The following is a 26,840-nucleotide window of genomic DNA, read 5'->3' on the forward strand; positions in this document are numbered from 1 at the left end:
TCCATAATCATTGTTAACTTTAATTATATATCTCGTTAGTGTCATCTACAAAAATGTGAAAAAAAACCACAGTTCTAAATAAAATCAAGTGCTTTAAAAAAACTAAAAACCAAACAGGAGTAACATTTGATTGGCAGTTAGCTTAGTATGTCACGGTCAGGTACAAGGCACAATATGATGACACTTGGGAACGCAAAGCAGCAGTAATGAACTCTTCTGTCAGTGTGTTGCAGGAAAATTTGGGTCCTCACATTTGTCAGTTTCTCTCCTCCATCAATTATCAAAATTGATGTCATAATTTGTGAGAAGAATCAACTATTTTCCCACATCAAATTGACTCGAGTCACCTTTTCAGATTAAGACGTCTGCGTAACATTAACATAATGTACAAGAGGAAGAGGTGCACATATTTACCTCAAGTATAAGCTTACTCTTCAGTATGAGTAGAACGACACAGACACACACAGTCAGTACTTCAACTCGGCGTTACCCCATAACAATAGTTAAATATTTGTATAAATAGGACTCGGGTGATGGTGGTTTTCAGCAGGACCCAAACTCTTCGATCCACTTTTCGTACTTCTCCAGGTCAGATTTGGACACAGATTTGGACACTTTCTTCAGAGAAGACTCAAAGTCCTCCATGGTGGTGGGCATGTGCATCTCGTCCCGGGAAATGTTACGGATCTCCTCCGGGGTGAGGCCCTCGATTCTTCGCCTCATGGCCATCAGAGAGGCATCCCTGCGGCATAACACAACCGGTTTCATTTGAAAATTTTCAGAGGCTTTTAATTTTTTTTTTTTTAAATCACATGAATTACTCAAATTACTACAATAATCCTTTCAGCACTCGCTTTTATTGTGCTCTTCTGCAATCGTAAGTGAATTTACAGTCTGCAATTACAAACAAAAGAGAGAAATACTTTTTATTCCGCTCATATGGTGCTTCTAAATAACTTCAATCACCACTATCTCTTCCTAAAACTATACTATACTAACAAAGTCTCTCCTGATTGAATTATATTTCTTTTTCAGCAAGTGGCGTAGAAAGCAACACACACGCACCACTTGCTTTGTCTCCTTTGTACCGCAGGGAATTCATCCCCCCGAAGATCCATCCAAAAAGGAAAAGAAAAAAAAAAAATCTTGCACACATTTGTCACCTTGGCATCGGTTTATTTGTTCGGTCGATGTTTCAGTCACAAGGACGTTTGTGTACTATGTGTCTTGCGGTGGCGGGACCTGGGCCTTCAGACCTATCCTACAGTAATAAAACCACCTTCTAATGACCTCACCATGACACCAGGACATATAAGCTGGGCAATATATCGATATCGTGATATGAGACTAGATATCGTCTTAGATTATGGATATTGTAATATGACATAAGTATTGTCTTTTCCTGGTTTTAAAGGCTGCATTACAGTAAAGTGATGTCATTTTCTGAACTTACCAGACTGTTCTAGCTGTTCTATTATTTGCCTTTACCCCACTTAGTCTTTATATCCACTTTACTGATGATTATTTGTCAAAAATCTCATTGTGTAAATATTTTGTGAAAGCACCAATAGTCAACACTACAATATTGTTGCGGTATCGATATCGAGGTATTTGGTCAAAAATATCGTGATATTTGATTTTCTCCATATCGCCCAGCCCTAATACAAAGCAATCAAAAACAAAAAAATAACACAATCAGTGATCAACAGGCTTCCCCACAAACTCCAGCCAAGGTGGCCACCACGCACACACAACTGCAGAGCGGCCAGTGACACTGCTCAAACCTTCATCATTTTTGCTAAGAATCAACTCAAAAAATTACACAAAGTAGGTTTAAGAGACACCAGTCCTTAAGAAAAAGTATTTCAATTGAGGTAAGGTAATGGCACATGACTCCCGTTCTCTCAAAAAAGCTACCGTATTTTAGGTTTTAGAACCAGGAAGTTTGTACTTATATGGTAAGTGTCAATAGCAAACCTTATTTAGTTTTATGTATTGTAGCAATGATCATATTCGGTGCATATGTTTGTCGTCTAAAATAGAAACTACTGAAAAGATCAACATTGGTTTGAAGGAAGGAAAACAGCGGAGAGGCTGACCTGCACACATTGGTAATGTCGGCTCCTGAGTAACCCTCCATCTGCTCCGAGATCTTGTCCAAGTCCACGTCGCTGGCCACCTCCAGCTCCTTCAGGTTGATCCGGAGCAGCTCCACCCGCCCTTCCGCTGCAGACACAAATGCAACCGTGAGTGGAGCAGAGCTGGAACAATTCCAAATTTGGCTGTACAATTATTTGTCTCAGAATGAATTGCGATTAACAATATAATTGTCTCTTTCAGTCAAATTTAAAAACAATAATTAATGTAATACTTTTTTTAAACTAACATGTGACCCAAATGACGTGGTAACAAAAGTACACAGCCTATATGGTTAACACTTTTGCAAGGCACTGTATCCGTGTCACATTCTCATTAGGGGCTGAGCCCCCCTAAAGGTCTGATCCTAGAATCGCCCCTGGTCACGAGCCAAAGCATTAACAGTTTGTTGTAGCAACCAATGTGATAATAACTTAGATTAATATAGCGCATTCCATGAAACCCACGGACGCTTTACACAAGTACAGGGGGAAAAAAAAATAGTAGGCCAACACAAACACGGACTAAAAGGAATAACACTTCCACGCTAAATGGAAGGGGGACGTAATTTTATTTTATTAATGAAATAGACAGATTACATACCCGAGGGCCAATTCGGGGAGGGTTTGGAATCATTTACAATCCTGTAATTGTCTCCATCTGTTAAAGCCCAACTGAGTGTGACTCACGTTATTGCCATGGTCTTTCCCTTTAATCTTTTAGTTGTTCTTCATTTACATTTCCTTCTTTCCTGTGATGGTCCTGCCCCAGTATCAGCCATAACTATAACAGATTACATCTAAAATAACATTAAAATACAATTAGGCCTATATAAAGACATCTCCTGCTTCCTTTTACCTGGCTCCGCTGGCATACACTAACACAGGGTTTTCTGGTGTTACAGAGAAATCTGTGACCCGTCAGAATGTGTTACCGTAGCGGCGTCTACCTGCCGTAAATCATTCTGTGACTTCACAAAAAAAAAAAAAAAAAAAACCTGGGCAGATGCCTTTCTAAAAACTGCATAAAACTAGCGTTCTTTTCACTGTAAGCCTCGTTTGCTGTTACAGGTCATTTAAGACCACTGTATGAAAAATGACAGAGCTTCAGGAACATTAAAAAGTTACATATATACACTTTAAACACAATTATTATTATTTAATAATTGTTACAGGCCAAGAAGGGACTACAGCAGCCTATAGTAGGTTCAACATCTCCTTCAACCAGTTAACACGTGTGAAGGGCTCAAGGTTGGCTGGACTACCACACAACTGCTCTGGGGTCCCAGAAAGACCTGGGTCCTGTGTCCTGGGTCTTTCCAGGTCCTGATAATAATGAAATGATGTTCAATGTTTTTCGCCGTGGCGGCGGCTGCTACAACAGAACGTTTCCAGCGGAAACACTGATACAATTACAGCTTTCCTTCTCCTGCTTAACAAAATATTCAGCTATACAAAAAACAACAACCTGTCTTGTAGAGGGGCCCTGTGTCAATATCTAGTTTTAAGACTTTAAGACAAGTATTGTGCTCACGTGTTGCTCTTTCCTAAATGTATCTGTGTTAAGGTAAATTACCAGAAACTGATGTATAACAAACCTAGAACCAGGCAGTATTCCAGCTAACGCTTATTGGTGCTCAAAACTAAATATGACGCTGCATGCGTGTCTACTGTGTGCACTGTACTTGACGGTGACAGGATACAGAATGCAAAAAATGCAGGGGGCTCATTTTTGCCCCAGGGCCTCCCAAGGGGGTTAATCTGGTATGAGCAATTATTAACAAGGCTGCAATGAATGGAGAGATTATGCAGTTTTTCAGTGTGAAGCTTTGTAGTCTAATATGTTTTCTAGGTGTTGAACAGTAAAAGCTTATAGGTCACATTAGTCTGCATTCGATCACTTTCATTGAATTCAATTTTCCATGAGACTTATGGAGGCTATACTCTCATGCAGCGAAGAAAAGAGTGTACTTGAAGGCAGAGGGATGTAGATCCTCTTCTCCAGCCGTCTTCTCAGAGCCTCATCGATGTCCCATGGGAAGTTGGTGGCAGCCAACACCATCACCATCTTTGATGGATCATCGTTTTCCGATGCTCCACCGACACCTACACAAAACAGTCCCAATAAGTGAAAAATCCTCAGAATGGAATGAATTGGGTTTGTTTTGCAGTTAAAACACACAGTATATGTAGAATGCTGGGAAATAGGCTATACTACAGAAAACTACAGTAATGCTAGCTTGTTGAAACCATTTTAGAGAGTGAATATAAGATAACTGTGGTTGTGTTATTGCCAGTGTACAAGAACATCTCATAGGCATCATACCATCCATCTGCACCAGCAGCTCTGCCTTGACTCTCCGGCTGGCCTCATGTTCCTCTGAAGTCCCTCTGCGGCTGCACATGGAGTCAATTTCATCAATGAAGATCGTAGTGGGAGCGTAAAAACGTGCCTGAGCAAGACAACAATATATCATCAATATACAAGTATATTAATTATCACTGTCCAAACTAATTTAAATTAGGTCTGCACAATTTATTGTAAACTAATCATGATCTACAAATTCACATCCAAATTTATAAAAAAAGGTGTATTAGGCCATTTCTTACCACTAAAAGGCAGAAAGATTAACTTGACATCCCGTCAACTTCTAGTTAAGTTAAGTTATGGCTATGACATCAAATTTGCTACGTAACAAAAGTTAAGTCCAATTCTACTCTCCTGTCAGCTATGGTTTTATCCACAAACTCTGGAGAGAAAAATATCTTGAGTTATCAGCTTTCTAGATACTTTGCTTTCTTCGCCAGACACCTGTTTACTTCAGCTCTTTGCCATTTCATGCTAAGCAGGCAGTGTACATTTGACTTCTCTCAGCTTGTTTGCTGGAAACTGGGATTTGATTTGCGCCAGGAGCCTAAACCATACAGTATATGTGAGCGAGAAAGTCAACAGTGAGCTAAAAGAGGCCATTAGCTGCACAGAGAGTGGCCCTCTCACTTTTCATAATCATTTGATTAAATGCTGATATCAAAAAAGTCAGGTGTGATACTGAGGGTAATCAGGCAGCCTACTTAAATAAAATGCTCCCCATGGACACATTAACTGTGACTTGTAGTACCTTTTTCCCACCAAATTAAGCAGGTTAGTGTTTTTTTTTGACGCAGGTAAACCCGCTAAAAATAGGCTATAGCCTTCTTTCCCATTTCCAGTAAATAGTCTGGGAAATGCTTAAGCTTTTCGGTTTTTATTCTGGTGTGATGTGAGGAACGCCCTGGAAACAAGAAGTAAACGGTAGAAAGCAGCATGGAGGCAAGTGACAATATTACAGTGGTTGCTTCTATTTTTTTTTATATCTCTTGATTCAGTCTCTCTCAAACTTGGTGCCAACTAATTTGGAACAATGTTCGAGCGATTCTTGGGCAGAGACGGATGGGATTTGTGGCTGAGATGACAGAAGTAACCAAGGGAGGCATCAGGTGTCATAGCATCGCACCGGAAAAAGGGCTAAAATGACTAGGGCTGGGGGTAAACGATTATTTATTAAACGATTAATCGGGCGATTATTTTATCAATTAGTCGACTAATCTAACGACTAATTGGACGATTAATATAACTATTATTTTTCTGTTGCTCGATTAATAAAAACCATAAATATTTCAAATAAATACCCCAAAAAATCTTAATAATATACTTTATTAAACAGTTTTGCACAGCAAAAAAATCTCCTGCTTTACACAAAATAAAATAAAAAATATTTTACTGTTATACAAAATGAAAGGCCAGCCTGTTTACTCTTTTACAGTACAAACATAACTCTTGTAGTGCAAAAAAAAAAAAAAAAACAGTACAGCACAGTATAGACATTCCTGAGAGTGTTTAACACAATATAAAATTCCTGTTTTCAGTTTTACAGTCCCAACATAAATCTCTCCTGTACAAAGCTACTGCAATCTGCTTGCTACCGCTAGATCTAGCAGCTGTGCACTTTGGTGGTGCTAGGCTAACCAACGAATCTTAGCTCTCTGTGCAGTTTGTTCATGCTAGGTTAGTAGCTAACGTTCACGTTAGCTAACGTTAGCTACTGATAGCTGTGTTCTGCAGCCGTAAGCTAGCTACGATTCAAGCCAACATTAGATGATAACTAACGTTAGCTAAACACAGCTGTCTAGGTGCCAGTAGCTAGCTAACGTTAATGTTAGCTACTAACCTAGCACGAACAAACTGCACGGAGAGCTAAGATAGTTAGCTAGCACCACCGAAGTGCGCAGAGCACAAGCTACACAACACACTACGCAAACATGAAATTAATTTAGCCAACGTTAGTACTACTTGTTATTGTCTCCTTCACGAGTGACAATGGGGGGCCTCCGTTTCAGATGCTCCCACATTGCTGTTGTGCTGGTGTGGTATGCCAACTCCATTTGGCAAAGAGCGCAAATAACGACACCTTTAAATTTGGGATGAAATTTGAAGTATTCCCATACCTTCGATGATTTAGGGCGAGTTGTTTTTTAGGACTTTTTCTTTTATTGGGGCTTTTTTGCAGGGCTTTGTTGGGAATTATGTGAGGAGGTTGCTGTTTTGTCCTCCATTCTGCAATGTTTTGGTCTCCCACGTGTGTGTGGTGAGCTGTGCCGAAGCGTCGACGCAAAAAATATGACATCGACGTCATCGACGCGTCGTTACGCATGGTCGCTACAGGCCTAAAGTTAGGCTCGTTCGACATGAGCCAGATCTGCGCAGAATCGATCACCGGCGATCGCCGCCCAATGCAGGCCGGTTAGATTTGTGTCCGACTTGATCCCGACTTGCTCTGACGTCATGCACACGTGGGCAACGATAATCTCACGAGACCAAGGCGGCCGCAGTTCTGAGACGCAGGTAGCACAGTTGCTTTTCACCAACTGCAAGAGCCAGGCGGATGCAGGTGGACCCACTGCATGCTGGGAAATGCCGGCCTCTCATCTGATCGAACAGCTGATTGGTTCAGAATCGACTTAACATGATGACGTTTTATATAAACTTTTTTATTGATTTTGGATCGGAGGGATTTTAACTGCGATTTGTCTGATTTAAAAGCTTATCCTGTACAGAACACATGTAGTGAGGCTTATAGTTATGTTTAGAAAACAGAGAGACTAAATCTGTTCAGATTACAGATCATCTACAGTCTTTTGTTAATTAAAAACAGCAACAGATCACATGTAGAGAATTTTGACAGCTACTCTGTCATAATAAAATCAACTTGAGACAGTGTAGGAGCTGATATATGGGTCTGATAACATTTTATTAAATCGGAATCGAACCACAGTGTTTGTGTCAATTCCTGTTCATCCTGAATGCTGCTGGAATCAGCTGGAAAACTGTCCGACTTGAGAGCGGACTTTTGTCACCGCCCCCGGCTGCTGCCGCCTGCTCTCGTCTACTTTACAGGCGAGGCGCAGTACATTTCGAACGAGCCTAATGACTGTGTCCACGCTATGGTGGAAACCTGGTGCCATATCCTATAACGACCGAGTGTCAAAACAGGTTTCCAATAGGCAATTAACAAGCTGTTCTTTAATGTTGTTCTTGTCTTTTTAGCATTTGCTCAGGCACTGGCACGATTTCTTTTTAAGTATCGTTTTAGCAATGGTATCGAAAAAAACAAAACAAAACCCAATCTTAATCCACCAATATCATGTTTAATAACTTTGCTGAATAAAATAAATTCAATCCTGCTGGTACTTGACTTTCCCTAAAAGTGTTTGTATTTTCATTTAAAAAAGGTTTTTAAAATAAATTACACAAAAGGCAAAGAAAATATGATCAATTTAACCTATTTTGGCCATACACGGCCAAAATAGGTTTTTGCGGCATTCTTTATGTAATTTTTCACGCGGTTGAAGATGCATCTTGGTTGCTTAGTAATTATCATTGTCTCGGATAGAGAAACGTCACTAGCGTCACCTAGCCTATTTGTATTTACCGGTAGCCTATTTGATTACGGTAGGCTACACTGCTTTTTATTTCAGTAGCCTATTTAGAAAAGAATTTGTAGGAAAAATGTCCAGAAAGAATGAGCGAATGAAGAGGAATATGAGTGTTGAAATGGCCTTGGAGATGCTTCAGAACATGGGAAGTGATGATTCTGATTCTGGGGCTCTATCGGAGTCGGGGGAGGAAAGGGACAGCGATCATTCCTGGGTGAATGATAGGTCCAACACTTCATCCTCATCAGAGAGTGAGTCCGTAGGCCAACAGCAGAAAAAGAGGCGACAACTTTTACCTAAGACTTCGAATCCAAATGTTCATGTTACAGTTGGTCCCTTTGACGGCGTTGAGCCGATCACGGCTGATGTTCCTGGTGAGCAGGTCACGGCTGATGTTCCCGGTGAGCAGGTCACGGCTGATGTTCCCGGTGAGCAGGTCACGGCTGATGTTCCCGGTGAGCAGGTCACGGCTGATGTTCCCGGTGAGCAGGTCATGGCTGATGTTCCTGGTGAGCAGGTCATGGCTGATGTTCCCGGTGAGCAGGTCACGGCTGATGTTCCTGGTGAGCAGGTCATGGCTGATGTTCCCGGTGAGCAGGTCACGGCTGATGTTCCCGGTGAGCAGGTCACGGCTGATGTTCCCGGTGAGCAGGTCACGGCTGATGTTCCTGGTGAGCAGGTCACGGCTGATGTTCCCGGTGAGCAGGTCACGGCTGATGTTCCCGGTGAGCAGGTCACGGCTGATGTTCCCGGTGAGCAGGTCACGGCTGATGTTCCCAGTGAACAGGTCGCAACTGAGGTTCCCTGTGTGCAGGTCACGGCTGATGTTCCCGGTAAGTTCCGCTGCATAGCTATTCTGGTCATATTTGCAATTGTAGGCTATCATTATTATAATCATTGGTCTATTCTAGTTATGGTTGTTTTAGGCCTTCCCGAACCAGTACCCCTCGAGCCAACTGAATACAGCCCGCCTGACTCATCACGGCCAGAGGTGGCGGTGGAAAAGGAGAAGGATGGGACGGCGTGGACGGTGCTTCAGCCGACTGAACGTCCGGGGAGAAAGCAGAGCCAAAATGTCCTGACGGGAGCTGCTGGCCCCACAGAGCACACAAAGCGCAACATTGAATATGCACTCACAGCCTTTGTGTGTCTATTCGATAATGGCATGCTGAAGCACATCAGCGACTGCACTGTGACTGAGGCCCATCGGCACCGTGGTGACAGCTCCTGGGACCTGACAGTGGCTGAACTAAAAGCATTTATAGCCCTGCTGTATATCCGCGGGGCAAAGGGTGCAAAAAGCATAGATTTGGAATTGGATCAATTTCTGTGGTCGAAAAAATTGGGCTTCCCCTTTTTTTACAGAAACGATGGCCAGAAACTGATTTAGAGAGGTCATGGAATTCCTGCAGTTCGATAAGAAAGAAACCAGACGCGTTCATCTGCAGGATGACAAGTTTGCCCTGGTGTCGGCAACCTGGAACAAGTTTGTGCAGAACAGCATAGCTTGTTACAAGCCTGGTGCCGACATTACAATTGATGAGCAGCTGTTCCCCACCAAGGCCCGGCCAGTTTTTTTTTTTTTTTTTTTTTTTTTAAATACATCCTAACACAATAAATGCATTAATCTCACAATTTGGTATTTATCCTATTTAATTATAAAGTTTAGAATCTCACGGTCAAAATGACCACTTACGGTAATTCTAGTAGTTATGGAATTCCGGCACTTCTAGTTACCCAAGTTCTTTCACTAAAGAGTTTTACTGTGAAATACAATGCCATATACTGTGTTTTTTCCGACTTTGTTGACATTTGAGAACGCCATTTTGTTATCATCGGTATCAATCACACATCTGAAGTCTTACCATTTCAAAGAGAAGTCGAACTAGCTTCTCAGACTCCCCTCTGTACTTGGAGGTGAGAGTAGATGAGGAGACGTTGAAGAATGTGGTTCTGCACTCGGTAGCAACTGCTTTAGCCAAAAGTGTTTTCCCCGTGCCTGGAGGTCCCACCATAAGCACTCCCTAAAATTAAAGACATGATTTCTGTGCATTGATATAAGTGATATATGTCATCACAAAACAAATAAATTAAAATCTCTTTACATACACACCTTCCATGGTCTTCGTATGCCTTTGAAAAATGCTGGCATCCACATCGGCAACACAACCGCTTCTTTCAGGAGTTTTTTTGCATCTTCCAAGTCTGCAATGTTGTCCCTAAGAAACAGATTAGACAGTGCTTACACCTGGTATATCTCTGGAAGCGCTGCGGATCATCCCAAGAAACACACACACTACCCATGATTCTTAAAATGTGTGTTTTGTCTTTCTTTTAGCCATACTTAGAAAGGGCAGTGAAATCAAAACAACTGTCCAAACAGCAGTCCTTACTGGCAGAAATGAATGATAGTTTGCTGCCGGCGTTAGTCTACGTATTTAGCTTTGCGTCTTTTCCCAAGATCACTTCATGTTGTTGTTTCAGTGTAAGGTAGCTTCATGTTAACTAGTTATAGAATGACAAAAGTTCTTAGTTTTTTTACCTAAAAAAAAAAAAAAAACGGATGAACACATACCATTTAACATTTGGATTCTCAGATATAATATCTCTCTCCAAAGCTTCCACGAGGTCTTTATCATATCCTGTCCCGTCAAACTTTTTCACTTCTTTCTCCTGGACATCTGCTTTGTTCTGGGAGGCAGACAAGTAAGGGTTAATTCCTGACGAGGTGTAAATGTAAATTAATGTGTTTTTATATAGCGCTTTTCTAGTCTCAACGACTACTCAAAGCGCATTTACATAGTACAGGAACTATTCACCATTCACACACATTCATACAATGTGGCCCAGGCTGCCGTAAAAGGTGCCACCTGCTCAACAGATAAACATTCACACACATTTACACTTTTACAAGAACACTTGAAGAACACGACATGGGACTGCAGGGCCAGGGATCGAACTGGCAGGCGACCGCTCTACCACTGAGCCATAGCCGTCCCCATTGTTGTCCATTGTTATGCGACGGAGGCTGTGCATCGGATGGTTCCGGACTTCTCTGCCGTCCATTAATTCTTGACAATAGACACCTCGTAGGGCATAGGGCTGGGCTATATGGTTGAAAACTGTATCACGATATAAGTTTTTCATATCGGTCGATATCGATAATTATTGATATTTTTTATGACCTATTTAAAATAAGGACCAGGAGAAAAATATATTAAATTTAAACATTTTTATTTTAAACTTAACCCTGCTCTGATTATAATCCCCTCAGTTATAAAAGCCGAAATGTCAACACAACCATGGAAAACACTCAAATAATTAAAATGTAAACAGGTCTAAAATCACAATGAACACTTAACAATTATCTCTTAACATTAAGGTGCAAAATTAAAGAATAAGTAAGAAATGCTTAATAAAGTGTCATACAATAGTGCAAAGTGTTAGCTAAATATAAGAAACCTGAGAAGGAACTATTTTCTGCAGGTTTAGTGCTAGGTTGGTAACCTGGCTTCTGGACAGTGCTCAGCATGTCTGCCTTCGTTATTTCTTTGTAGTGTTTAGTAAGGCGCTGATGCAGAGTACCTCTCCATGGTGGTCTGCTGCTTGTAGCATTTAGTAAGGCGCTGATGCAGAGTACCTCTCCATGGTGGTCTGCTGCTTGTAGTGTTTAGTAAGGCGCTGATGCAGAGTACCTCTCCATGGTGGTCTGCTGCTTGTAGTGTTTAGTAAGGAGCTGATGCAGAGTACCTCTCCATGGTGGTCTGCTGCTTGTAGGGTTTAGTAAGGCGCTGATGCAGAGTACCTCTCCATGGTGGTCTGCTGCTTGTAGCGTTTAGTAAGGCGCTGATGCAGAATACCTCTCCATGGTGGTCTGCTGCTTGTAGTGTTTAGTAAGGCGCTGATGCAGAGTACCTCTCCATGGCGGTCTGCTGTTTGTGCCGTGTTGCAGCTGCAGATGTTGTTGGACGTTGATGGCGAATACGGTGGTAAGCTCCAAAGTGTGAGCGCGGCTAAAGTGGTAAAACAAGTTTATGGTAGTACCAGTGTTGGTGGGGACGACGGTCTGACGACATTGGTCTGACTACGGTCAGACTTATAAAATCCCCAAAACTGCCATACTGACTTTTCCTGTTTTATCAATGATTTCCTCGCTCGCTGCGGCACTCACTTTCCACTCACTTTCCACTCCACGCCGGTTCTGTTATTGAAGAACACGAGACAGCGATGTGGCGCAACCAAACATGATACTGTTACATGATTGGCTGTTAGAGTGTCACTCCCCACGTCGCTAGGTTGCCAGAGAGTGAGGGCCTTTGTTCATGCAACCAAACTTGATTCACAACCTCTGGTTTCTTCTGATGAAGAAAAACAAGTTATCGAACGTTTTATCGACCGCATTTTCTATTGATATTGATTATGTGTCTATCGCGATACATATCGTTATTGTTTTATCGCCCAGCCCTAGTAGGGCATTAACCCGCAAATACCATGGTCATATGCCGAAAAACATTTTTTAAGAGCATGAATTTATATTTTAATGCGTTTACAATCAATATCCAGTAAATAGGACGGACCTTAGATACGACTTGCCAGGCTTAGCAATGGAAGGTATCTCTAGTTCATCTCACAGAATCCTTCAGCTCAGACAGCTATGAGGCTAAGTCATGCTAGCAAGGTTTAAAGTCAATAATATTGTGTACGGTTGACAATCAGTAAATATAATGCGACAGTATGTTTACTAACAAGATAAGCTAGCTATCCAGCCATGTCACTGTCCCCAAAACAATATCAAGACTTTCACAAACAAATGATCCGCCATGTGTACTGTCGACCACAGCCTGAAGTAGTGAGCTAACGGGGAACGGGATGAGAGATGATCGCTGTGAAACAAAGTGAGTTCAGAGGGGCAGTGTAACTTATAGTGTGTTCCATTTGTACTCGGAGGTCGACATTTTTTTTCAAGGTCAAAGTCGGAAACACGCCCCCACCCCCCCCAAACTTGGATTTCCGAAGTTTGACAACCTCGCAGTACCCCAAGCTCAAAATCCAACATAGATGCTCCGTGCATCCACAGCAGTAAAAGCTGTAGTAACATACGGTTATTAGGACTTTGGTCTTATTTGTGTCTCACTAAATCACTCGTACACACAGTACTGTCCAATTTATATCTGTGGACATGTTGTTACGCTGTTTGTAAAAAACAACAAAAATAACAAACAACAAAAAACTGCATATTGCGTCAATATCACCAGGCAGAGCTAACAATGGCTAACCTGGCTAGAGCTAACTCCACACACTCAACTCTTCTTGCAGCTTGTGTGTTAGCCCCATCCTGTGATGTTCAGCGGACTAGGCACTGAGGGACTACAATCAGTGTTGAGGGACTACACTCCGTGTTGAGAAATAACATATTCACATTTTCTTTTTCTTTCAATCTAACGCATTCATTTAGAAAAGTAAACAGTCAGTATCACCGGGACTAGGGTTGTGCCGATGGACGATATCATCGTCCATCGTGATGGTTGACCAGAATCACGATGGAGAGCCACCATCGTCAACAAGCTACGTGCAACTTATTTGTAGTTATACAATCTTTCTCTCTCCCTGTCAGTATAGTAGCTCGCTCTACCTGGACTAGTAACGTATCAGCATGCGGTAACCATGCTCTGCGCCTCGGCTTGGACAGAGCTGTCTCGAGCGAGAGAGAAAAAAGCGTTTTTTTTATCCCCTCATTGGACTAACTTTGTGGATACTACTGTGTGCGTGCATGAATAAGTAAGTCTGATGACGATGTTCTGTAGGATTTATGAATGTACGTTAGCAACAGTAGGCTAATTCACAAGGGTGCTATTTAATGTGTGAGCTAATACTACGCATCTGTTCATGTGCAGAGTTAGGTTTCGGTTTATTGAATGCGTTATTCAGTAATAATATAACCGAGAATGTAGTTTAAACTCAGTAATGGTATATTAGGTTATTACTGTCGCTCTGTTAAAGGCAAACGTTCCACTTTCCTGTCGTTAAGCAGATCACGGACATCTGATTGAGTCTAGACTTTACGGCACATGTAGTTAAGTGAAAGTAGGTAAAGTTGTTATTTACTGCCCCTACCAGCGCCAGCATTTAATACTGTCTATTTACAGAGGGCATTTAAATGTATGTCAGATTGTTTCTATGTTAATTGTTAGCCCATAGTAGTAGAAACAAATATTTATATAAAAAAGCACCGGACTTCCGGTTTGGGCCATGCTGGAGTAGGAAGCACGAGAGACGAGCTCCAACCAAACTTGCTTAGAACTTTCCTTTAAGGTGTTTTTAACGCCGTAGAACTGAACAACGACGGATATTAAAGTGTTACTTAGCCACAAACGTATAATGAGCACCTCTAGACACAAACAATCGACGACGCGGAACACCATTGCTAACAAGCTAGCTACTATGGCCTCCCCTGCTAACAAATGCTCCTCCAACAACGACGATGGAATCTCCATGGGCCAGCTGGTGGAGGAGCTGTCCAAGCAGCGTGCAAGTTTAAGAGAGGACATTTCCATCCTCATTCAGGAATCTATTGGGCCTTTACGGTCTTCTGTGAACGCTATAAAAGAGACTGTGGATACATTTCAACGCCGCTTGACTGCAACGGAATGATTAGCGGGAGAGAATTTTGAAAAGATATTCGCAGCAGATGCACCCATCAAGTCACTGCAAGCACAGAATACAAAGCTCCTGGATCGCATTGAGGACTTAGAAAACCGCTCTCGCAGATCTAATCTGAGAATTGTAAATGTTCCGGAAGGCAGTGAAGGGGACGAGGATCCTGTAGCGTTCATGTCAAACATGCTGATGGAGATTATGGGCAGAGAGGCGTTTGACTCTGCTCCAACTTTGGAGAGGTCGCATAGAGTGGGCAAAAAGCCTGAACACACTGGAAGGTCCCCTCGGCCGTTTGTGGTATGCTTCCAACGATTCCAGGAAAAGGAGCGAGTGCTGCGATGGGCCAGACGACATGACCTGAAATACAAGAATTCTACCCTGAGAATATACCCAGATTTCAGCGTCAGTCTGTCAAGAAGACGTGCGGAATTCAACGACATCAAGCAAGCACTTTACAAAAAGGGAATAAAATTTCAGCTGCTTTACCCAGCCTGCCTGCGAGTCTCTTTCGGAAGAAATACACATAAATTTGACACACTGGAGGACGCCAAGGCGTTCTACAATCAACAGGTGATGACCCCAGAGTGACCCGACAGTTTGCTTGACAGCTTTGCTCTGAACTTGTTACAAAGTGGCTGTGTGGCTACTTTGGCTAACTGCCAGCGGCTATTTTTATCGGTGTTAATTTTTTTGGACCGAACTGTGCTTGAGGAGACGGGTTGTCTTAACCAACTGTTATAAAAGGACTTAAGCGAACATTTTGAGGTAAATCTGTGTTACGTGAATTTGTTTGTTTGGGACTATACTGGGACTTATGTTATAATGGTGGTGGCTAATGTTACACTAAGCAATATATTAATGTTAGCTAAATGTTACTGTTTAACATTACTATCGTTGCCCAAGCCCGATTAGCCCGTGACAATGTGGCGAATGTTAGACGGCGATATTGATTATCTTGAAACTGTTTCTAGTTTAACTTTTAGACGGTCAAAGGCTCTCCCGTAGGTTAACGGTTTAGTTAAGACACAATGCATCCCCGGAAGATTCAGGATCCAGTAGGGGACCAGCTGTCGGCCTATGTTCTGGAGGCAGACATTGGATAATTTTTGTTCACTCTGTGTTAAAATGGGTTTTTATACTGCCAAAGGGGATTTTTGTACATTTTGTATGACTATTATTTTGGATGAGTTGTTGACGAACGGCCGCCTTTCTGCTATGGGGTGTACTCTCCACCCCCTCCCACTCTTCCCTCTCAAGACACATGTCTGATGACACAAATGCAAATGATAGTAGAGCAGAAGTAAGCGTGTCTTCCACCCGATGTATAAGCTGGAATGTTAAGGGCTTGAACGGGCCGATTAAAAGAGCACGATATTTTCCCACCTGAAAAAATTAAATGTAGGTGTAGCATTTTTACAAGAAACCCACCTTACCATAGCAGATCAAGTTAGGCTCCGGAAAAACTGGGTTGGACAAACTTTCCATTCTGCGTTTAACACCAAGGCACGGGGAGCGGCAATATTGATCCATAAAAAAATATTGTTTACGCCTTCAAAAACGATCCCTGATCCTCAGGGACGGTTCATAATAGTGTCAGGTTCCCTCTTTAATACCCCAGTCGTACTTATAAGTGTATATGCCTCTAACTGGGATTATGTTGGCTTCATTAACAAATTCATCTCCCTGATTCCGAATCTAGATTCACATAGGCTCATTCTTGCTGGGGATCTGAATACTGTGACTGACCCAGCTATAGATTGCTCCAATCCTAAAACTTTAGCACGTTCCAAAATGTCCCAGGCTCTTTGTGATTTCATGGATCAAACTGGCTGTGTGGACCCATGGAGGTTTTTCTACCCACATAAAAAGGAATTCTCTTTCTTTTCACACGTCCATCATACATACAGTAGAATAGATTACTTTTTTATTGATAAAACGCTCCTTCCTTCTGTAAAAAATGTGGAGTACACTGCCATAGTAGAATCAGACCATGCACCTGTGGTTCTTGATTTTCTTTTCTCTCAAAACCTAGCACAGCGCAATAACTGGAGACTGAACACAGCCTTATTGGCAGACAAACAGTTTTGTGAATTTGTATCTAAGGCAATTGATGAGTTTTTGTTGTTCAACAGATCAGACTTAATCTCACCATCTACTTTATGGGAGACATTGAAAGTTGTCATAAGGGGAGAAATTATTTCATTCTCCATATCACGTAATAAAGCAAGAAAACAGAGGGAGCAAGAACTTATCAACTCTATAAGAAAAATAGACCACCAGTATTCCTCGGCCCAAACTCCGGAACTATATAAAGACAAAATTGCTCTGAAAACGCAGTACGAGTTATTATCGACACAAAAAACAGAGAGACACCTCCTCTGGTCAAAAGGGCGCTACTATGAGCATGGGGAAAAAGCAGGCCGCTTGTTAGCTTACCAGTTGAAATGTAATTCAGCATCTCGTATGATCCCACAGATTCGCAGTGGTTCACAGTCAACAATAGATCCAGTGGAAATAAACAATGCTTTTAAAGCATTTTACTTTTACTACTATTATTTTTTGTATACATCTAAATTTCCACGAGATACATCAAACATGTCAGTTTTTCAATGATCTAGATATCCCTAAAATAGATGTGGCTGTTAGAACTGACTTGGACAAACCCTTGCGACTTCAAGAAATCTCTGATTCCATCCAGAAAATGCAAAGTGGCAAAACCCCAGGGCCAGGCGGCTACCCTGTGGAATTCTACAAAAAATTCTCATCCCGGCTAGCTCCCATCCTTCTGGAAATGTTCAATCATTCATTGATTCAAGCAAACCTACCACAGAGCTTAACAGAGGCTTCTATCTCACTCATTTTGAAACCCGGTAAGGACCCGCTTGAGTGTGGGTCGTATCGGCCAATTTCACTCCTAAACACAGATGTAAAGATATTAGCTAAACTCCTTGCCTCAAGATTGGATACTGTAATGCCCCATATAATCTCAAATGACCAAACCGGATTTATGAAGGACCGCCACTCTTTCATAAATATTCGCAAACTCCTGAATGTTGTGCACTCTCCAGCGTCCGGGGAGATTCCAGAGGTGGTTATCTCCCTGGATGCGGAGAAGGCATTTAACAGAATCGAGTGGGGTTATCTGTTTGCCGTCCTTGAAAGATTTGGCTTCGGTTCTAATTTTATTTCTTATATCCGCCTGTTATATACTTCCCCAAAAGCATCAGTGATAACTAACAAATTAGCTTCCCAGCTTTTCCCTCTGTCGAGGGGCACCAGGCAGGGCTGTCCCCTCAGCCCACTGTTCGCGTTAGCTATAGAGCCTCAGTCGATTAAGTTGAGAACATCAAACGTCATACGCGGGCTCCACAGGATGGGAGTTGAACATAGAATTTCCCTATATGCAGACGATTTATGGCTGTATATATCTGACCCAGTGACCTGTGTCCCTAATATTGTGGAATAGTTACATATTTTTGGGTTTTTCCCCCCGGTTACAAATTGAACCTGTCTAAAAGTGAATGTTTTCCACTCAATAATTTGGCTCTTCAGATTTCAGATAATGAACTCCCCTTCCGTATTTCCAAATCTGGCTTTAAATACTTAGGCGTACAGATCACCCGTAACTTCTCTGATCTTTACAAAAAGAATTTCAAACCTCTCATGAGAAAATTAGAATCAGACCTTCAGAGATGGTCAGCCCTATACCTCTCTCTCACAGGTAGAGTTAATTGTATAAAAATGAATGTTTTACCTAGATTTTTGTATTTGTTTCAGTGTCTCCCTATAGTTTTGCCCAAATCCTGTTTTCAGTCTTTAAATAAATTGATCTTTTCCTTTCTGTGGGATGGTAAAAATCCTAGAATCCGAAAAGAATTCCTAGAGAGACCCAAGAGCCAGGGTGGTCTAGCACTTCCCAATCTAAGGAATTATTATTGGGCGTCAAACATACAAAAAGTTATTTACTGGTTTCAGTTTCCAAAAAGGTAATGGCAGTATGTGGGTGGGATGGGATTCATTTTCAAACGAAAAAAAGAAATCAAGACACTGTAACCAAATGGTCAGATCTGTATTGTTTTGCCTTTCTTGAATAAAAACATGGTTTAAAAAAAAAAAAAAGCCCGACAGAATTCGGCCCGAGCCAGACATTATTCAAATGTGCGCACACACACAGATCTTTTGACTTTTCTCAAGAATGAGTAATTTATACATTTTTTTAACATCATTTATTCATGACTAATGTAGGCTATAGGCCACTTGGAAGTTGGAACAAAGAAATAAAATAAGTCCTCCAGAGGCCAGCCTCCCTTTCACCTCCTCAGCATCCATTTTCGCGCTAAATGAAATGCATCACCTGACCGCTCATTTGTAAAATGATAGAAATTAAGACCCGTCGGGAAAAGATCTTCAGCTCTACTCCTTAGTAGGGGTTCTATATCACGTTTTTATGGACACACTGCAGGCAATCAAAATTGAGTGTTCACCAAGACCATGGTATAAACAACATTAGTGCCCTTCCCTGTTCCCTGAATGGAACACGCTGGGTCTGGCAAAAAACTGGATATACAGGCTTGGAATGGCTGTAGGTAAACAAGCAGCATGTGGATACTGTTTAATCAATGCAAATAGTTGTGTCTGAATACAGGCCATGCAGTATTATGAAGGAGAAGGTGGTGTGTTGAAACCCCCAACATGTTTACCTTATCATCCTTCGCTTTGCCGGCAGCCTCCTTTGGCTCTTTGGACTCCTTCTTTTCTTTGCCCTTGGATAATTTGCTCCTGTCCCCATTGGCCCCACGAGACGAGTGCCTCTGCTGGGCCCTCACAGCCACGCTCAGCCTGTTGTTGGGAGGTTTGCTGTCTTTATAGGGGTTAGCAGGCCGCCTGACAGGACAAGGAGAATGTCTGTGCAAAAACAGAAGATGAAGCCATTAACAAAAACCATCAGCCTTCCAAGTCATGCATTTCATCATTCCAATTTTCATCATGATATCTGTTTAGTGGTGGTTTTATTCATGCCAGGGCACTAATTAGTGAGGTTATTAGATTTGGACTGGACTAAGACAAAAAAAACCAAAAAACACTAGAAAGACCAAGGCAATAAAAGATCTGCCTGTAGCATATTAGTTATAGCATTGTCAGTTTAAAAACCATTTAATTAATTAAATCACTAATACATTCTTATTTCTTATAAATTATCTGGAGGACACACATACCGTATGAGACAGTACCAGACTGTGCAAGTGAAGAAAGAAAAAGATCAAACAAAGAGGCAACTTGAGGTTTACAGGCCACTTTCTTAGAGGGCAGAGCAGGAACAAAACAGGCTCACAACTGGGACTCAAATGTACTAATCTCAATCATATGACTACATCAGGGCTATTGTTTACAGACAGAGAGCTTATACAACTCCGATCACAAATCTTGTTGCGAGGTGAACGGTGGATTAGGTCTACAGTTTCCACATTGGTATCACAGTGAACATAAAAAAAAAAAAAAAAAAAAAAAGTACATATGCCAGGATCAGACTACATAATTTTTTTTTATCTTTCACGACAGTCACTATGTCATACTAGACAGACACATAACCAAAAAATCTTGCTCTGTCTTGGACACACTACAAGTATGACACCGACCAGCCCCCAGACCGATAATCGTGTGCTGTCGTGAAGATCACGCGTAAGTTCATAGGTCGACCGTTTTGGTGGAGCAGCAGCCTCTCGAAAACTCACAAAAAATCTTTTAAACTGACCGATTAGCAACTGCATAGCTTATTTCTCGCTTAAAATGTTTTCAGAAACACGTTTCAGTGAACTATTTTCGTAAAATAAGAGATTGTATTCCGAACAAGCCATCATTTATGGTCTGTTTTGAAATCCGGGAGCCCCACATTTTGCGTTTGTCCAATCAGGTGCGGCCATCATGGTTGTAGGAGGGTGGAGCCTGTTTTCTTTGCTTGTCAGTGGTCAAAGTGAAGAGGAACAGATAACTGCTACAGTAGTGGCGAGCTCACTAGCGTGCGATGATGGGAAGCGGGGCGAAAACAAAGCCTATATGGGCACTGTGTGTATCTTTCCCCCACCAGACAGCAGCCGTAGCATTTCTGCTTCTTTTCGCCATGTTTACATATGTTCGCCAGAGAGCGCTCTCTCTTCCTATTGGTCAATGTCAAGGAACACGTCAGAAAAAAATTCTGACATGCTAGACTTTCTGCATCGTGGTCGTGAAGCGTCCCAGACGTTAGATTGCTGATCTTTGATCATGTCACATTACAAGAGGTGACACACATTTGTCGGTCCTGACCCTCATTATAGGACACAACTTTAAACGTTTGTCTGCGACGTGTCTGTCGGGTCCAAATCGGGCTGAATGATCTTGGCAATAAAGGCCGAGTCCATCGGTGTTCTTTTCCGGGTTTTTCAAATGTAAACGCCCACTCAGTCTTAGCGAAAAGCAGTGACGCGGGCTACCACAGTAAGCTAATCAATAAGGTTACGAATAATGTGAATGCTAGCACTAGCTGAACATTAGCTTTGCTAAGTTTAGAAATAATGGCACAGAAGCAAAGCAAACATACTGCTGTGGAAGACACATTAGGCAGCAGTAGACCAGCAGTTCCCGTGTTCTGCAAGTTGAAATAACTGTTTTTGTCAAAGGAGCCTGGTGACTTTGAAAAGAGCGATATAATGGCTTCAGTTCCCCGTCATAAAGGGCTGTCTGATGGCAAGGTAAAGCAGTGAAAATATATTTTTTTTAAATTCTGTAAACCTAAACTGATCATTTTTTTTTAGGTTATCCTTTTTCTAAGGGGGTAAAATAAGTTTAGCTGCAGCACCCACCCACCGCTGTAAATATTTTGCTCACCAGCTTCCTTTGACAAAAACAGTAATTTCACCTCACGGAACACAGGAATTGCTACTGCTGCCTCAATTGGTTAAGTTTGTTTGTGTTATGGTGTGACTTTTGGATCCGACCTAACGAGGCGTCCACAGCAGTACATTGCTTAGCTACCCGTCTGCTTCTCCAAACTGGGGCTGTGCCGACTGCCATCTAAGTTGTACTGTACTGCAAAGTTTTTGAAGGGCTTGGGAAAACTAACCTGACTCCGCCAGATGGATTGCTTCGCATTTGCTCGGCATATCCATCTGGGAACTTTCCGTTGGAGAACTTTTGGGAAGGGGCGAAAATACTGATTGATAAACCATCTGTCTATCACCACCTATGTTGGTGATAGACGGGCCAAATCAACCAATCAGATCAACGAAGCGTATGAAAATACAACCACAAGCCAGGCTACCCCTGCTGCTGCAGCAGGCAAAGCATATCTTGTTAGCTCAGCAAGCAAGCACAATGTCGGTAAAGGATATTTGCCGTTTGTGTAAGAATTTACGAATAAAAGGCCCCATTTCAGGTTCCCGGTCCATATTCCAAAAGAAGGATCCAAGAGGAAAAAGCATTAGCGAGCGGCTAACAGAATTAGGGCTACTGCTGTCTGAAAATACTGGTTAGCCAATTGGATAAACCATCTGTCGCTTCTTGTTGCGTCACACCTAAACCCACCTCAAAACCAACGCTGATTGGTCGGTCGTTTGGCGAACGGCTCCAAATTTTCTCTATCTCAAGATGCCAGACTGATCTGCGAGTGGAAAACTGGAGCTCGCCAGATCAGGACGGTCTCATAAAGCTATGGGAAAACAGCGTTTTGACGGGAAAACAGCGTTTTGACGCAAAAACATACTTTGACCAAAATGTGATTGTTTGGATTTGAATACATAAGGAACACTACTGGGAACCTACAGAATGATATAAAAACCTCTAAAAAAACAATTGGACTGGCCCTTGACTTAAGCAAAGAATGAGAAAGCAGATAAAAAATGTGTATGTTATGTGTTATGTGAATAACTAACTGCAGTACCTCTGTTCCACATGTCCCACTGTCCTTATTTCACAGTCATCATGGTTACTGGGTTTAGCAGGCGTCGTGTCCAGCTGAAAGTTCTCCAGAGTCGACATTATATCCTGAACTTGCCGATTCTCTTCACTGATTTCTTGCCACAACTAAGAAACAAACAGAGATAATCCAGAAAATCTAGATTCTTTTTTTTTTTTTTGTTACCATCGGTTAAGTTTTGTCTGCTATGTTTTTAATGCCATATTTACCTGCTGCCATCTCTGCTGAACACTGCTGTCCCGAACAGTGTACACATACTTTTTGATTTGATCTAGTAATCCATGATAGAGAACACTGGCCGAGCTGTAGTTTCCCAGCAAGGCATATTCGCGGGCCAGCTTCACGTTCTCGTTGATTTCTCTTAGACTCATGGTGCTGTGGAAACATAGACAGCAAGTTCATGCACAAAGGATTATTGCAGCTATCTTGCGAACATTGGCAAAAAAAAAAATTGGGAAGCAGAGGGTGTCTATAAGAGCTTTCCATTGCTAGACAACAGCCAGGTCCCTTGTTAACTTCCTATTAGTTGATTAGGGCTGGGTACTGAATTCAATACTTTTTAGGCACTGACCGAATCGCTTCTAAATTACAGAGTATCAAAAAATGCCTTGTCATTCATTACCCAATTGCAATACCTAAGGAGTATGACTATTTTTTAACAATACCCAGCCCTACAGTTGATGCAACAGGAAATCCACTTGGGGCCATGTGAAATTGTGAAATGTCTATGTCGAACTCAGAAAAGTTCTGATAGGCCTAAAGCCCAATTCAAGCCGCCTACACATGATCCACAGCAAAACTGCGAGGTAGGGCGCAGAGCAAAGAGGCAAAGCCCAGCGCAGGAATGTTCTGGAATTGGTTGCGCCTTGAAAAAGGTCAGCGGCAACGAGGGCAAAGTTGAAATAATTTTAACTTTTGAGCGCAGCGCGCGGCAGCAATTCTGATCGGTGCACGATGCAAAGGGTAGCGCTGCGCCTAGTTGGGCGGCACTGCTCTCCCCATAGGAAAACAATGGAACAGCCAGCGCAGAGCGCTTTACCGCAGATCCGCTTCAGGCTAAACATTCGTGACAAGATGAGTTGAAACTTGCAAATACATTGTGCCAGCCTGCAACGTTCTGAAAACTGCCAGTTTACACCAACGTGACGGTGTATCATCTTCCGACTTTCCAGGCTTTTTTGGAGCTAGGTATAATTTGTTGCATCTTAATATATGAATGAGGATAGTGAGATACGCCACTCCCTCTCTACAGTCACTCGCTCGACCACTTGCTCGCGGGCGCGCCTCGAGCCTCCGTCCAAAACTCTGCCATTTCGACGGGTTAACAGTCTGCAACTGGCTTGACGTGATCAGGCCGTGATTTTTGTAAAAAAATGTAATAATTATAAATTATATTCATTGAGTGACAGCAGGCCACCGACTACATTTTTACTGCCACAGGAATCCTTGATGCATTTTTAATATTACTTCTATTTACCAATATCTAACAGGTGTCAGATCAGTAGGTTACTCGGTAGTTTAGGTCAGTGGTTCTCAAACTTTTTCATATCAAGGACCCCCTAAACTGATGCAAATTAGACCACGGACCCCCATCTGATAAGACTTTGTTCCAGGGTCCCCTAACTAATAGAATTTTTGCTTTTAGATGTTTTATTACCGAAAGTGAATGAAACCCATGAACAAAATAGTCATACAATCTCTCATTATGTTACTTATGGATGAAAATTATATTAATATATATTATATTATGAACATAAATTATTCCCCCTTTTGTTGTGGACCCCCTTCAAGGACCCCTGGACTTTGAGAACCGCTGGTTTAGGTATTTTGTATTAGGGGAGAGTGTGCATCCCTGGTTTTCCGGATTCTTCCAACAACAAAAACGTGGTTATTGGGATTGAAAATCCAAATGTAGCAGAATGACCCAGCCTTATCTCAAAATATGCAGACCTGGAATGTCAATTTCCAGTTTTAAAACTTTTTGTGAAAATGAGAGGTTGTATTGTTTCAAATTTAACCATAACAAAGTTTTGAAAAAAAAAAAAAAGGGATTAGAAACCAGGTTCAAAATTTACTTTTTGTCCACCAGTCAAATGGCTAGTGAAGGTTTAAATTTGACCAGCCTCTCAATAGATTACCATTATTTTTTTTGGCTGGCGAGTAAAGCAAAACTACCAGCCACTTTTTTACCAGCATTTGGCTGGTTATTGGTGTCAATTTTTAACCCTGGTTATAAACATCTTAATTATTAATGGAACTCTTTAATTACCCTCTTGTTGACCTGCTATTTTGACTCTGAAGCTGTGCTGCTGTCAGCTCATCCAGCCAGAGAAAGACAGACCAAAACGTTCAGTGTTATTTAGACAGGCTTTCACGTTACCTTAACACAATATCTACAAGCTATTCATTTACAGTTTTAAGGCATTTTCCACATTCAGTAACATGTAAACTAACAGGGTGGCCATTGTTCCGTGGATTAGCACGGAGCCTCGCCCAACTGTTTGTGGCTAAATGCGACACAGAAGTTTCAGATATGGGACATAACGTCATTGTTTCTGAAAAAAATATAACTTACAACGATTTACTTAACACGGTAACGTTGCGTGTTGGCGTTACTAGCAACATCCTTCACTTTGAATTTCAAGCCGGGTGCTTGGTTTCCTCACTCGTCCAGACAAAGTTTAAAAGCACTGCTAAAGGGTAGCTTTACAAAACTCGACGTTATTAATATCAGCCAGAATTCCTAGAACAATAATTGTCCTGGTTTTATACATACAGTTTATGGTTTATACTCAACTTTTTAGATGAACACACGCAGAGTCCTCGCAGACAGCAGCTATTATGACAAGTTCCGCTATGGCAGTTCAAAGAGAGGCGACTTCAAGAAGCCAACCCGCCGAAACACAACGCAACAAAACGTGGACACGTTTGTAGTTCACTTTACATCACGGAAGTCAGCGACAAATATATACTGTCTATGGATGTATATGATGATCATAGGCAGCAGAGCACAGTCGATGCTTCCTTGTTAAAAGAAAGCCAACTGGAGTAACGTTAAAAGTTTTAACTTCCGCCCATGCACTTCAAAATAAAACCAAGTAGGCTAACGTTAACTTTCAAATGTTAGACAAATATGTAAAGTATTTTACAAAGGTCTTCTGGCAATATGGCCGTTTGGAGCACGGATGTATGGTTTAGAGCAGAGATCTTCAACAGGGGGTCCTCAGAGTCATTGCAGGGGGGCCTCCAAATAATTGGAAATTTTTGAGTCTTTAAAAAAAAATATATATATATATATATGCCTCCAACATATTATTAGCAAATATAAATTCCCACTGATGATAGGCTTACTGGCCTATAGGTAAGGTAGTCACTAATATCACCCCACAGATACAGTTAATCCTAGATTCACTGTGCCACATGTGTAACATTAAAATATGATTTATAAAATTATGCCAACAATTAATATTTTAATAGCTTATGAAAAAAAAGGTATGTAAGAAGGCTTTAGGTTGCCCTAACAGTTATTGTCAAAAATCAGCAAATTCTGTCAACAACACCTACTTTCTTCAGAAGCTATAACAACTTCAGTCAATTCTTGAGTCATTTTACAACTGTTTCATTCATTTCACCCTCCCCTTAAGCATACTGGCATGGTTTGGTTCCCTCAATGAAGTTAACAAACATGTCCCCTCAACAGAATCAATAAAGATGAGCGGGAAGATCATTGGACTACCTCCGACCACTCTCACAACCATATTTGACAAACAGACCATCAGGAAAAATAGACTTATCATACTGGACCCCACCCATAACCTCCAGTGTGCCAGGTTGTAATTAATCTCGTAATTAGAAGAAAATATCTCATAATTATGAGAAAATATCTCATAATTACGAGATAATTTTAAACACCTGGAAGGCGGCATGTCTAGGAAAACACTTAACGTTAAAAAGCTTAACATGGTTTAATGTATCTAAACAATGATCAATCATCATCAGATTTCTCTCGCATATTACCCCTCATAACCACGGAAAACTGTCAAATAATCTAACCCAAAGTCCAATTATTATAGACGTTATCTGACATAAAGCGTTTCTGCTTCACAGCAGGGCAGCGGAGCAAC

At 41.6% G+C, this 26,840-nt stretch overlaps 1 protein-coding gene across 2 annotated transcripts; it reads right to left on the reverse strand.

Moving 5' to 3' along the window:
* Positions 1–25,788, reverse strand: katna1 (katanin p60 (ATPase containing) subunit A 1). Of its 2 annotated transcripts, none has more exons than XM_028605361.1 (11): positions 25,514–25,788; positions 22,926–23,091; positions 22,681–22,823; positions 19,466–19,670; positions 10,684–10,799; positions 10,222–10,327; positions 9,974–10,132; positions 4,462–4,588; positions 4,107–4,241; positions 2,100–2,226; positions 1–742 (listed from the first exon to the last, which is right to left on the reverse strand). In XM_028605361.1, the coding sequence occupies exons 2-11, from the start codon at positions 23,085–23,087 to the stop codon at positions 544–546; spliced, it is 1,479 nt and encodes a 492-aa protein (XP_028461162.1). In that variant the 5' UTR covers positions 23,088–23,091; positions 25,514–25,788; the 3' UTR covers positions 1–543. The 2 variants fall into 2 exon arrangements, with proteins under 2 accessions (XP_028461162.1, XP_028461161.1); XM_028605360.1 differs by lacking the exon at positions 25,514–25,788 and adding an exon at positions 25,292–25,500.
* Between the last annotated feature and the right edge of the window lie 1,052 nt (positions 25,789–26,840).

This window comes from Perca flavescens, chromosome 18 (assembly GCF_004354835.1).
Source record: "Perca flavescens isolate YP-PL-M2 chromosome 18, PFLA_1.0, whole genome shotgun sequence".
NCBI lineage: Eukaryota > Metazoa > Chordata > Actinopteri > Perciformes > Percidae > Perca > Perca flavescens.